The 13112-nt window shown below is 43.8% G+C and overlaps 1 protein-coding gene across 1 annotated transcript in view; it reads right to left on the bottom strand.

The window, feature by feature from the left end:
* Nucleotides 1-3487: 3487 nt before the first annotated feature.
* Nucleotides 3488-13112, bottom strand: part of ASAH1 (N-acylsphingosine amidohydrolase 1) — a 40789-nt gene continuing 31164 nt past the window's right edge. The window contains exons 9-14 of the mRNA XM_044299743.1: nucleotides 11282-11336; nucleotides 9788-9869; nucleotides 8360-8491; nucleotides 8157-8280; nucleotides 5931-5987; nucleotides 3488-4132 (exon numbers count right to left, since the gene is read on the bottom strand). Of these exons, the coding sequence (XP_044155678.1) occupies nucleotides 4043-4132; nucleotides 5931-5987; nucleotides 8157-8280; nucleotides 8360-8491; nucleotides 9788-9869; nucleotides 11282-11336 (540 nt within the window). The 3' untranslated portion in view covers nucleotides 3488-4042. The remainder of the gene's footprint in view (nucleotides 4133-5930; nucleotides 5988-8156; nucleotides 8281-8359; nucleotides 8492-9787; nucleotides 9870-11281; nucleotides 11337-13112) is intronic.

Genomic DNA, 13112 nt, shown 5'->3' with positions numbered 1-13112 from the left:
AGCGCCCACCCAGTCTTCCATCCCTGTACTGGTATCCGCCTCAGAACGGACTGCACAATCCGTTCTCTGATGCCAGGTGATGTGAACCCGGCCTTTGTAGGGACATCATGAAGAGCATTGATCGGGTTTTCTCAGCGGGAATGCCTAAGTAAATGCAGTCCAGGTGACTCATCATCCCAGAACTGCTCACCTCATACTGCTAATAACCATTTCTCAACCTCCAGCAGAGTTTGAGTGGTTTCACATGTTATTCCCCCCACCAGCTCCAGATGTTAGCTGATTGGCACATGCAGAAAATGTTAGTGGTAAAACACACTGGGGGCAATGTATCAAACACCGGTGTTTTACGCCTATGTTTGATATCCTCAGGAAACTGAAATTTGCAGATTTGAGTCATCATTTACATCAGCCCATGGCTCCACCCACTTTATGCCCCCTTTTGAGGGCAGTGTAGAAACACCACTTTTGTCTAGATTTAAGTGCAATGGCATTTAAAAAGTCTCAAATCTGGGTTTTGCAATTTCTTTGTATGAAAAACAAAACATTGATTTCCAGGTTTTTGGAATAAACCAGTCCTTTACTCATTTTGGAAAACCCTATTAATTTTGAGGTTTACTAAGCTTTGAATAAAGACAGCACAAGAATTTCAAGTACCGTTGTATTTCAATTTATCAAAAGAAATAAGCAGATTTCAGTCACAATAAAATATAATATGTTACAATCAGAACAATTAATGGTGACGAGAAAGAAGATACGAACTAGCAATAGCTTTATGTATCTGTCCCCATTCCTTACCTGTATATGTAAAGGTTGCATCGCTTTCCTATCACAGAGTAACAACTAGTGAATGGCACTTTCTTGTTACTGTCAAGCAACAGAACTTTATGGAAATTAGACAGTTTCACAGACGTGTTCAGTCCAGGAATCAGTTTGTGTGACTGCTGCATTTTCTGGACTGGATTACAGTGATGTACGATGCCGTGGGTTCCTGCCTGACCGCGGCTTTACTGTACTTCTCACATGGTGCTGTAGTCAAACCAACAGCGGTCGGCTCAGGAAATTAATCTGTCACACATTGTATAAACCAACTTAAAAGTACACACAAGTGGCAAGATTTTAAAGGGGTTCTCCAGAAATTATTTAAAATCTCTGCAAGCAAACCATCCTACAATGTGACACCTGGTCTTGTGCTCCTGTGGATCTTTCTACATAGGGAAGACTATTCGCTCTATGTATGAAAGGTTCAGGGAGCACATCAATTCTGTTAGATCAGGAAAAGGATGTCCAAGATTGATTGAACATGTGGTGAACTTGCATGATAGCAATGTTAAATGCTTGAAGTTTGTGGCCCTAGAGCAGGTACTTGCACCACCTGAAGGGGGAATGGAGATCGCCTCCTTATTCAGAGGGAGGCAGATTGGATCATTCGCACAAATGCGATGGGACAGTTAGGGTTAAACGACCGCAATGATCCAAGTATATTTTTGTGAGGAGACACACTTCTAGATTAGCCTTTATATGTAAATTTAGTAGATGTCAGGGATGTTTTTATCTGATGCCGTGTGCATGGTTTAATCATTGCTCAGGAAGCTGGTTACTGTTATACCTTAGCGTCAGAGGTTGCCTAGGCAACTTGAGACCTGGTATAAAGGAGCGCACAGGTAGCGTGATGAGATCATAGGCCGTCGCCTGTTTGACTACTCAGCATATACACGCTCTGTCCGCCCCAGCCTGTTGAACCTTGTATCCGATTCTACAAGAATAACGTTACTATTTGCAACATCTGGGTGAGTGCCGCTATCCTTATTCCTTCTAATTATCGCATCTCTACAATGTGACTAGGACAGGGTGATGTGGGTACGGCCACTCTACACACTAGCTTCACTTTACATTGCAGGATTTCATCATTGCTATTATAGAGCAGGAATTCTGATCTTCTAATATTCTTCTTGGAAACGTTCAGGCTGCTCAGCCATGTCGGCATATCACACACAGGACGTCTTCGTGACTATCTATTGCAGAGCAGGATTCCTGATCTACTATAATAATTCGATCCTGGAAAGCTCTGCAATGTAAAGTAAAAGTAGTGTGTAGTGCAACATCAAGTGCAGTGCAAGTGGACAAAACCCTATTCACATTCTAGCTTGCAGCAGTTTTAACCAGGCCTAGACTTTGTTGCAAGAACCTGTGTAGCCCCAGCCTTGACAGCGTTGAACAGGACTGACATTTTACCTATGCGCGTGTCAGGAAGACTGTCTAGATAATTATGGCCAGAGACTCGCAAAAAGTGCGTTCAACATGTGATGGGCGTGCCTGTGTTGCGGACCGATAACTGTGGATCCGCAAAACGCAGGCACTGGCCGCGTGCACCTCACATCGCATTGTGGACCCACTGGCTTCAATAAATCCGCGATCCACAAGATGTGGCAAAAGATGGGACATGTCCTATCTTTTGTGGCGTGGAGGCATGGAACCAAAGCAAACGTAAGGGCCTTCTTGTGTTTCCGTGTGCTTCCAGGTCCGTGTCTCTGCTGCAAAAGATAGGACCTATCCCATCTTTTGCTGCATCTTGCAGATCGTGGACTAATTGAAGTCATTGGGTCCACACCTCAGTGCCAGCGCGGCAAAACACAGGCACAGCCATCAAGCTTGTGTGAATGCGCCCTAACATTGTGAAACAGCTGCATCTCCCCAACACCCGATGTATCATGGAGCACACAACAGGGAAATAAAACATGAAAAATGCTAAGTGGGATATTATAAGGTCAGGTTCACTCACAAGCAGTGCTGGGGCAGGAATCCACTAAAAATGAACAGTGTGTACTATTACCTGGACTTTCAGCAGTAATATTTTTTCTATTAGTACAGTAGTAGTTCCTGGAACCCTGGTAATTACATGCAGATTACCTACCTTATGGGGAAATGCCATAAAACCGACAAGAAGAGGTCATTTGTGTCATGACTTACCAATCCTTTAATGCTATGTGATTGTCTGACTAGTGTCATTTGTGAACATGGGCCAAAGGTAATGGTTAGTGTCGTCGCTTTATTTAACTCTGACTAAAGCTTAGCAAATCAATTCAGCACGAATTTGATTTGTTAAAAATTTCCCAAAAGTTTCACATTTCATCAAACCTTAAACTTTTGGGATTGGTCCCGTATGAATCTCTCAAAATGACGTCCACCATTTTACAGATCAAAAGACCGAGAAGAAGGATTACATAACCTCGGGCGATGGCCGGATGGGCCACCCCATAGTGCCTTGCAGGTAGTCAATCATGGGTCACTATAAGGGCTCATGCACACGGCCGTATGCCCTCCGAGACATATGCAGTGTGTCCTTAGACAAGCTACGTGTTACTGATCAGTTTACCCAGAGGCATACATGTCATTTTTACATTACCAATGTTGTGTCCAGCGTTAAACACATTGAAAGGGGTTGGATACAGTAATCCAGAGTGTACATGACTTTTCAGAGCAATAGGGGTACTTTTGAGTCAAACCAAATTTATTCAAATGGAATCAAAATCAGACCAGAAACAAATTCTGGGAAAATTCCCTAATCTCCAACTCTGCCCCACAAACTCCACAGCCCTTCAAGGGCTTTTCTGAGATTTTGATACCTATATATACACTTCAGGATTATATATACAGACAGGATTACAAAGAGGGAAAATGGGCACAAATGCCAAAACCGTACTCAGAGTGACCTCACTTCACTAGTCTTCCCTGACACAAAGGTCTGAACTATGGAAGGTCAACATTGCTGTAGGTGACCAAGCTTGACTGTAGGAATAAAATAAATCAGTAAGTCCAATGTACTGTAGATTAAATAACTGACAGGATCTGAATTATTAAAACTATTAAAATTATTATTAAAACTCCCTCCTAGTGCATTTGGCTTCAAAGAGAATTACAATAGCAGCAGTTTAGTAATGTGCGTTACTCCGGCCAGTTTAGAAGGCAGCATGTTGTATTTCTTCTGACCCTCTGTATATAGCACAAAGGCCTAGGGTGCCTGGTTCCTTTATATGGGTTCGCCTCACCAAGGCATGCAGGGGTCCGGGCAGTCCCGGAGATAGCCTTCAAGCTTGTTCTCAGATACGGACATCACTGTTGTATATGTCGTAAGCTGCAGGGAAGACGCAAAAACAAAGGTTACTGTCACCCCAAGCCTTCTCAGTACACAGATGGCACACGCTTTCCACTGTTCTCTGAAGTGCTTTCATCATGAAGTTACCTGATTTCTAATACAATCTCCTCATGCTCCTAAAGCTGGAGCTGTAAGGACCTACACAAGTCTGTGGAGCACGGAGAGCCAGCATATTGTACAGCATTGAAAACTTCCTTTGACCATTTCTGTAAATGGGAGTGGTGGCCACCCAGACAGAAAGTCAAAGTCTCACATCCTGAAGAACACAATAGAGAGCGACTGCAAGAAACCAATTTAACAGAATGTGTACGTCTGTAGTTGCATGCAGTGTACCCAGATGAGAAGAATAAGTGGGGGTTTTAGGGAATATTCACAGTAGGGATCGACAGATATTGACTTTTTAGGGCCGATACCGATAATCTGTGAACCTTTAGGCCGATAGCTGATAATTTATACCAATATTCTGTGAATTTTCATTTTTGAAAAAATATAAATAATAATTCCTACACAAATCTGCTGAAAATGAATGTTTATTGTTAACGTCTATTTTTTTGTGTAAATCTTTATTTTTTTATTTATAATTAATATTTTGGTGTGTTTTTTTTTTTTTACTTTTTTATTTATTAGGGACTAGAACCCTTGTCCTATTCACCCTGATAGATCTCTATCAGGGTAAATAGGACCTCACAATGTCCCTGCTGCTCTGTGCTCTGGAAGCCAGGGCTTCAATAGCATCCTGGCTGCCATGGTAACAGATCGGAGCCCCAGCATTACACTGCTGGGGCTCCAATCAGAACTGCCAGTGAGGAGGAGGGGAGAGGGGACCCTGTGGCCACTGCCACCAATAACTAATACTGGGGGGTTTGGGTGGGGGGGGCACACTGCACCCCCAATGTTTTTAATACTGGGGTTTGGGGGGGGGGGGGGGGCGCACTCCGCCACCAATGAAGATATCTCATTAATTCATGTACAGGAGGTGGGAGCTGGCTGCAGAATCACATAGCCGACTCCCAACCTCTATGAGTGGTAACTGCGATCCGCGGCAGTTAACGCCTCAGGTGCGGCACCTGAGGGGTTAACTACCGCAGATCACAGCTACTTGTCATAGAGGTCGGGAGCCGGCTATGAGATTCTGCAGCCAGCTCCCACCTCCTGTTGAATTTGAACGAGAGTCATCTTCATTGGTGGCGCAGTGGCCACAGCCCCTCCCCTCTCATTGGCGGCAGCGGCGGGTTGGGAGACACTGCTTCCTTCTCCCCTGTGTTGCTGAGGGAACACGGAGAGCGCTGACAGCAGCGCGATCCTTGTTCCCAATATGTTATCGGTATATCGGCAAAATAGATGCCAATACCGTTCAAAATCCTGAATATCGTCCGATAATAATGGTAAAACCGATAATCGGTCGATCCCCAATTCACAGGCAGCAGAAATTTCTGTGACTGTCCCATTCATCATAATGGGCCTTGCAGAAATCTATGTGCTTGCCACCAAAACAACCCCATTCACATGCAAGGATTTTCAGTAGCAGAAATGTGTACACCAAATTTGCCACATGTAAATATACCTTTAACACTGCCATGACTGTCATTTTGTACAGCATATGGAGAACGCCGCCATGTCTGGAGCACTGTATGTCGACGTTCTCATCCTACTACAGACTTTCAACTAACATCTGGCCCCTGTGTTTTAGCCCCCCGCCCCAGATTACACCCAGCTAAAATGCTGCTAAATGCAGTGTGTGATATAAGGAGATATACGCAGATAATGAAACGCATACCTTGTTCAGGACAGGTTTTGTTGACAGCATATCATAGATTGTGGCAATTGAAATATTCTAGAAAAAAGACAATGACACAAGGCTGTACGTCAGACAACACAGAAATCAAGATTTTCTTATACAATTCTCACAACAATGGGTAACGGCTACGTGCAACCAATTATTATTACTGCTGCAAAATCTAAAATACAAAGAAAAAAGGTTCCAAATACTGATTGAACTATTCTATAATTTATCAGGTAGGTGTGCCCTTGCATTACCATACTGGTCCATAGGACAGAGTAACATAAATATGCTCTACACCCATTATTTTAACACCTGAACTGGTGGCTCTCTGAAAGACCACTCCTCAGCCCTGTCCTTCCAGTTACAGTCTTCCCAATTTGCTCATCTCCGCTGCTAAATTATTTAATTTCTCACTGAAGAGAAGAGACACAGATCCCCTCAGTTCACTCTTGGATAGAGAATGTCTCGCAGATTTGCCATTTTGAAGAAATCGCCGGTTGAGAAGACCATACTAGAGACCGATTTCTCACCTTGTGGGGCCCCTGGATAGCTTAGGTTAAGGATCTTTAAAGTGTAATTGCCTTTTTTTTTTTGTTGCTAATGTGTAGGGACAGTGATACAGAGGATTTTTCTAATATACTTTATTTGGGAAAAACCTTTATGTATAGGAGTAAACTAAGGCTAAAATGTCCCTTGGCAGCAATCTTTTTCACAGCAGTTGCTAGAAATAAATCGCTTTACTTTCTTCGTGCTTAGTAATCAGCGTGGCCAGCGCAGTCAGCGAGCTCCCCCTGTACGCCTGGTGCTGTGTGATTAACCACCCGCCGGGAGCAATGCCTGTGTGAGTGGTAAGTGCTCAACGCAGAGAGGCTATTTTACTGCATATAGGGACAGCTACATACTATTACTGCCTCCCTGCATTGCCTGTAGTGAGCACTTACCACTCACACAGGCATTTCTTCTGGCGGGTGGTTAATCACACAGCACCAGGAGTACAGGGGGATCTCACTGACAGCGCTGGCCACGCTCCTGGCGGCTGGTTAATCACACAGCGCGCTGTGGGAGAGCATGCTGATCAGTAAGGAAGAAAGTAAAGATATTTATTTCTATGTTAATACATATTTAATCTGTAATAACGGTATTGCCCCACTACTATACAAGGAAGCAGTGCAGGCAAACGCCCGCCGCTGTAAGGAAGACGGATGTTCCAGAGCAACAGCTATGAAAAAGAGGGACATTTCTGCCCTAGTTGTCTCCTATAAATAAAAGGTTTTCCCTAAATAAAAGTATATTAGAAAAATCTTTCCTATCACTGTCCCTACACATTAGCAAAAAATAAATAAAAAATGACAGTTACATTTTTTTAAATCAAATAATTTTTATTGATTTTATATCAATTTTAAAGTAAACATTACCATACAATATGAAACCCCTCCCCCCAACCCTCCCGCAATCCCACCCTCACCCTCTCTCCCCAACCCAATCTTGCAGCCATTATAACGAACTGTATAAATCAGAGTTCAAGGGTTCATCTTTATGTCTTATCGTTCACGAATCGTCCATGAAAGCGGAAGTATGTCCTCTACCGGGCCCCCCAGACACCATCATCATGTTGGACATTACCATGACAGTTACATTTTAACTTACCATCTGCCAAGTCCCCCCTGCCTCACCATAGAAAGCCGCAGTTGGAGACTTAACGCCGTCTTCCCTTTGCATCTTCAAAATCTGTATCATGACAGATTGCTTCCACCCTGCACTGTGACATGAAGACAATGCAGATGTGCTGTTGTCTTACATTCTGTCAGCTATTCTTGTTAGAATAGGGGGCCTCAACTGCTGGGACCTCCCCAATCACAAGAAAATTAAATGAAGCGATGGTCGGCCATGCGTACCACCACTCAATTCAAAAGTCTGTGGGACTGCCAGAGATAGTCATGTACTGTAGTTGGCAATTACCGAAGTCCTTAGAGATGAAGAGAGCAGCAGTGCGCATGCTCAATACCATTCATTAGAAGGGGCACAAGACGCCCATTCTCATAATGGGTGGCGGTACCAGTGGTCAGACTCCAACAGATCTCTCATCCCCCATGCAGAGGATGGAGGATAACTTGTTCCAACTAGAATACCCCTTTAAGGTTTTCCTCCTCACATAATATACTATGCAATAAACAATAATAATAAAAATCTTCAAGACTGTATGATCATTGGCTCAATTACCTTCTGGGTGGTCCTATTCATGCACTTCATTGCTGGATCCCTTCTGTTATCAATGGGTAGGGGTGGCTTCCAGTGGTCATAGTTTGTTTCAAGGACATACCACTTGCCTTTCTGAATATCGAGCCTAAAATTTCAGAGACTGGGTCAGCATTTCTACAATTTAAAAAAATAGAAATGAGGTTCTTCACTGACCAAATACTTACTCCCAAATATCAAGGCAGGATTGTCTGGAGCGAGTGATCACGCAGCCTTCCCCGGATTGGTTGCCACCCAGTATGAAGTAAGCAGGTGCTAGCAGAACTGTTTTTGACAAAAGGGTTTTGGCTTCCTCATAACTGTGTGGTGCAAGACAGGTAGATTAATAAACATGAAGTAAAATACTTAAACTGTAAAGTATAGGAAGAAGCGTCTTCCTAAAGAACACAACAGATTTACTGCGAATATGAGAATACAGATTATACATCAATGGTAACCAATGCAGTAAATTGTGAAATTGACACATGAATCGAGGATGACAAAATCCATGTAACACACATCAGTATACAAGCGGCGGCACTACAGATAGACATGGATACATCTAATCCCTTCAGTATGCAGGCAGTCTTGCCATCAAAGGGGTTGGTGCAAACACAGTGCCATGTGTGACGTTATTCAATGGAGAGGCTAATGAACATGTCCATCTTGAACTGTCCTCACCTCTGATCCTACTCTTTTTAATCTGCTACAATCCGGCTTTCGTCCCAACTACTCCACTGAAACCGCCCTAACCAAAGTCACCAACCATATGCTAGCTGATAAAGCTAAATGTCATTCTATGCTCCTCCTTGACCTGTCCTCTCCTCTGCCTTTGACACAATGGACCACTCTCTCCAGTTACAAACCCTCTTATCCCTCTGCATCTGAGATCTGGCCCTCTCCTGTATCTCCTTGTACCTTACCAACAGGACCTTCAGATTTCCCAATCATACACCACGTCCTCCTCATGCCCCCTCTCTGTTGGTGTCCCTCAAGGCTTTGTCCTGGGTCCTCTACTTTTCTCCATCTATACGATCGGTCTGAGACAGCTCAAAGAGTCCCATGGCTTCCAATACAACCTTTATGGTGAGGACACTCAAATCTACCTCTCTGGCCCAGATGTTACTTCCCTTCCCTCCAGAATGTCTATCAGCTATGTCCATTGCTGAGGCCAATGGAGCGCCCTGCAATCTCCAGCCATGTAAAGAGTGTGCGCTGAACATGCTGCCACAAGACTCCAGAGCCATGCGCGAGTATGTCTTTATTGTCCGTCAATCAATGTGGTGTGGGCATGGCCGGGAATGAAGAGGAGCAGAGCTTTGGGTGCAGCAGCTCCGCCCTCTTTGCACCCAGGGGCTGATTAGCATAAAACACTCAACCGTAGAAGGATTATTCACGCAGACAACTAAATCATCTTTTGCCGGCAGCAGATCATGACATCTAAACACCACTGTTGCCGGCAAACAAGGATTCTGTATGGGGACGAGCGATGGCAATAGTGATTACAATAAAAAAACACATGCATGCAAAAACCAAATCCACTCTGCATGAAACAATGCATAAGAGGTTTGTATTTAATACGCATGTATGGTACCTGACGCAGCACAGAAGCCTACCTTGTAGCATTCTCCAGCACACTTCTGGTGAGAAAGCTCATCCAAGCCCCTTGCCTTATTCCCAAGATCCATTCAAGAACACCTGCAGATGCACATAGCAAAGCATAATCATGAGTGAGAGGTTACGAATACAACTGCAGAAATGTTGTATGATGGTAGATAAGCATCATTATAGCTACAATCAAAATGGTGTCAAGACAGCATACAGAGAGAAGCAGCTCTCAATATGTAAGGAATGAGCATCTACTGGAGTGTACCTATCCAAGTGTATAGATGTCCTGGTCACAAGTACAGCAAACGGCAAGAGAGCTGAAAGGGAGTCTGTCGCCTCCAAAGGCGTAAGCATGTAGGGTAGAAGCTCCCAAAAAAAAAGAAAGAAAAAACGGTATCCTTCCTATGAAGATCTGGTTCTCTCATCCTAAGAAATGCATCTTTTTATTTTTCTGCAAATAAGGGTTACTGGTGAAGAGATTGTGCAGCGAACAGAGGGCACACCCAGGGTGCACTAAAAGCCGTATTTGCATACAAAATAAAAATAAACATTTTTCAGGATTAGAGGAGTGGAGTTTCACAAACATATGGTTATGTTTCAGAGGAACCTACCGTAAGTTGCAGTATGCTTACTATTTAACTGATTTGGAGGTGATAGGCTGCCTTGAAAAGTGTGAATATCACCAGAAGAGGAAAATAAAAGTTTGGGGAAATTGAGACTTTCCCCCTGATCCTCAGACAACTGGGCATTTAATGGCTTCACTAGCAGTCAGCTCATATAAATAAGGGCTGAGCTCCCATTCTGTGAAGAAGTAGTGAAGAGACCTGTGGGAGTTGCAGGCCCATATGTATGGTGCGAATTGTGATTTGATAGGCGAGTAACAGAGTGGTAGACCCAGGTCCTGGTAACAAAAAAAGGTACCGTGTAGTTAGTGACCAGAAGGCCGAGGATTGCCGTTTATGTATCATGTGACCATGTGTTTTGGAGTGTGCACCATGATGTGACCACCGTTAGCCGGGCAGGTAAAGAATTAGGCTCCATTCACATGGCCGCAACGTGTTTTGCGGATCCACAGATCCGCAAAACACGGACAGCGGCAATGTGTGTTCCGCATTTTACAGACCGCACATTGCCAACACTATAGAATATGCCAATTCTTGTCCGCAATTGTGGACGAGAATAGGACATGTTCTATTTTTTTTGGGAACGGAATTGCGGACGTGTGAATGGAGCCTAAAGCTGGTTCTGGCCAGCTTATACCCAGAATCTACTGTGTTGGAGTGGCTTCTTGATGTGTGCCAACCGTCTTATCCAAGTTGTCCCAACATGTAGGAGATGCAAGGGCCGAAGCAAGATAAGGGCTTGAAGGCATGGGAGAAAATGGAGCACAATGCAATATACTCTAAAGTATAGGCGTGTCATAAACCATGTCTAACTAGACGGACATGTTTAGGATGTATGTATTTGATGCTCTGCTGTTATAGGAGCAAGAAAAGACTCACCAATATAGCCACCATCAAGACTAAATCTCTCGTTCATGGTGAGAGTCAGTATTCCCTGCAAAGAAAAGATGGACAGTGGTAAGGCAGAAACTGGCACCACTAAACCAGGCTGGCAATAACGGCCGCTATAATACGTGTCTGCTGCTGTGGTGAGGAAGTAAATCAGCAGCCATCCTTTACTTAGGCCGTAACCAGCTGTTCTAGAAAATGTTCCTGAAACTCCTATGAAATCTCGGAGATAAAATGCGGTTACGGATTTTTGACTGAACAGGAATTTGCAATATCACCTTCAATACAATTTCACATCTAGCTGCTGCAAACAGACTGTATACGGAAAAATAAGTAAGATTTGTTTGATGATGGCCAAAACCCTACAAAATCACAGAACAGGTTCGGCTATGAGGCTATGTGCTATATTATATTAAAGAGGAGCGGCCACCTCGCTTGACAGGTCTTAGTAACTACAGTACTTGTATTCCCTATGTAATAAAGTCTGAAATATCTATTCTTATTGCTCTATATTGTGCCGTTCCCCTGTTATTTCTACTAGAAGTTATGAATGAATTGTCAGCAGCTTTCAGTGAAGGTACAGACGGGTGTTACCAGTTGCGGGTGTTACACTGCACAATGTGAGGCCTCATGCACACAACCGTATGTATTTTGCGGTCCGCAAAACATACAGATGACGTCCGTGTGCATTCCGTACTTTGTGGAACGGAACAGCTGGCCCCTGATAGAACAGTACTATACTTGTTCGTAATGCGGACAATAATAGGACATGTTCTATTTTTTTGCGGAACGGAAATATGGACATACAGAAACGGATCGCACACGGAGTAACTTCTGTTTTTTTTTTTGACCCATTGAAATAAATGGTTCCGTATACGGTCCGTAAAAAAACAAACAAAAAAACTGGACAGACACAGAAAGAAAATACTTTCGTGTGCATGAGGCCTGAGACTGTCAGCACTCATTAGACAGTGAGACACACAATCCATTGGTAACACCCAGCAGTACCTTCTAGCAGGAATAATACAGGAATGCCACAGCAGTATGGATCTGGCACTTACTGCCAGTGTTACTGTATCTCCGTCTTATTACATATAGTATACAAGGTCCTATTTCCATGCATTTACATGACCTGCAAACGCGCATCCCGTGTCTAAGTGGGAGGTCTTACACATCAAACTGCCTTCTTCACGTAAATGGACCTATGTTCTAATATCTTTCACGGTGGGTAGCCAGGAGAGCTGCTGTGCAGGAGAGAAGTCAAAAGAATGGCAGGGAAAGCAGAGGTCAGACCCCGACTGATCCCAAAGGTAAGCCATTTCCTATCCATGACATTTAAAGGATAGGAACAGGCCTGACATTTTCTGCTTGCTCATTATTGCTTTCTAGAACTATCTCCATCTAAGTCCTTTTTAAATGGGGGAAAAAAGCACGACATTAAAGAGCTGCTAGTTCTGAATGTATCACAGCCTTCGCCTTACCAATCCCCTGCCGCCCCTGTGCTGACTACTCCTTGGTTCTGCACAGGCAGGGGTGGGATTAAAATTTTTAAAAACAGGTACCCTACTCAACGGCGGACACGAAGCGTCACAACACATGTTTACATATACATATACCATATATATGCAACACACACACACACACACACACACACACACACACACACACACACACACAAATACAACATATATACACTACACACATATACCACCCAACTAAGGAGCTAAACTATCAGCGGAGCGCAAAACAATGGAAGTGAACATCTCCAGCTGCCTTGCCGCCTCCAGAGCATCGGATCGGGACTCAGCCAATAACATGGTTC

Source organism: Bufo gargarizans, chromosome 1 (assembly GCF_014858855.1).
Source record: "Bufo gargarizans isolate SCDJY-AF-19 chromosome 1, ASM1485885v1, whole genome shotgun sequence".
NCBI lineage: Eukaryota > Metazoa > Chordata > Amphibia > Anura > Bufonidae > Bufo > Bufo gargarizans.
Note: the sequence above shows the minus strand (reverse complement) of the source record. Positions and strands in the feature narration are given on the sequence as shown.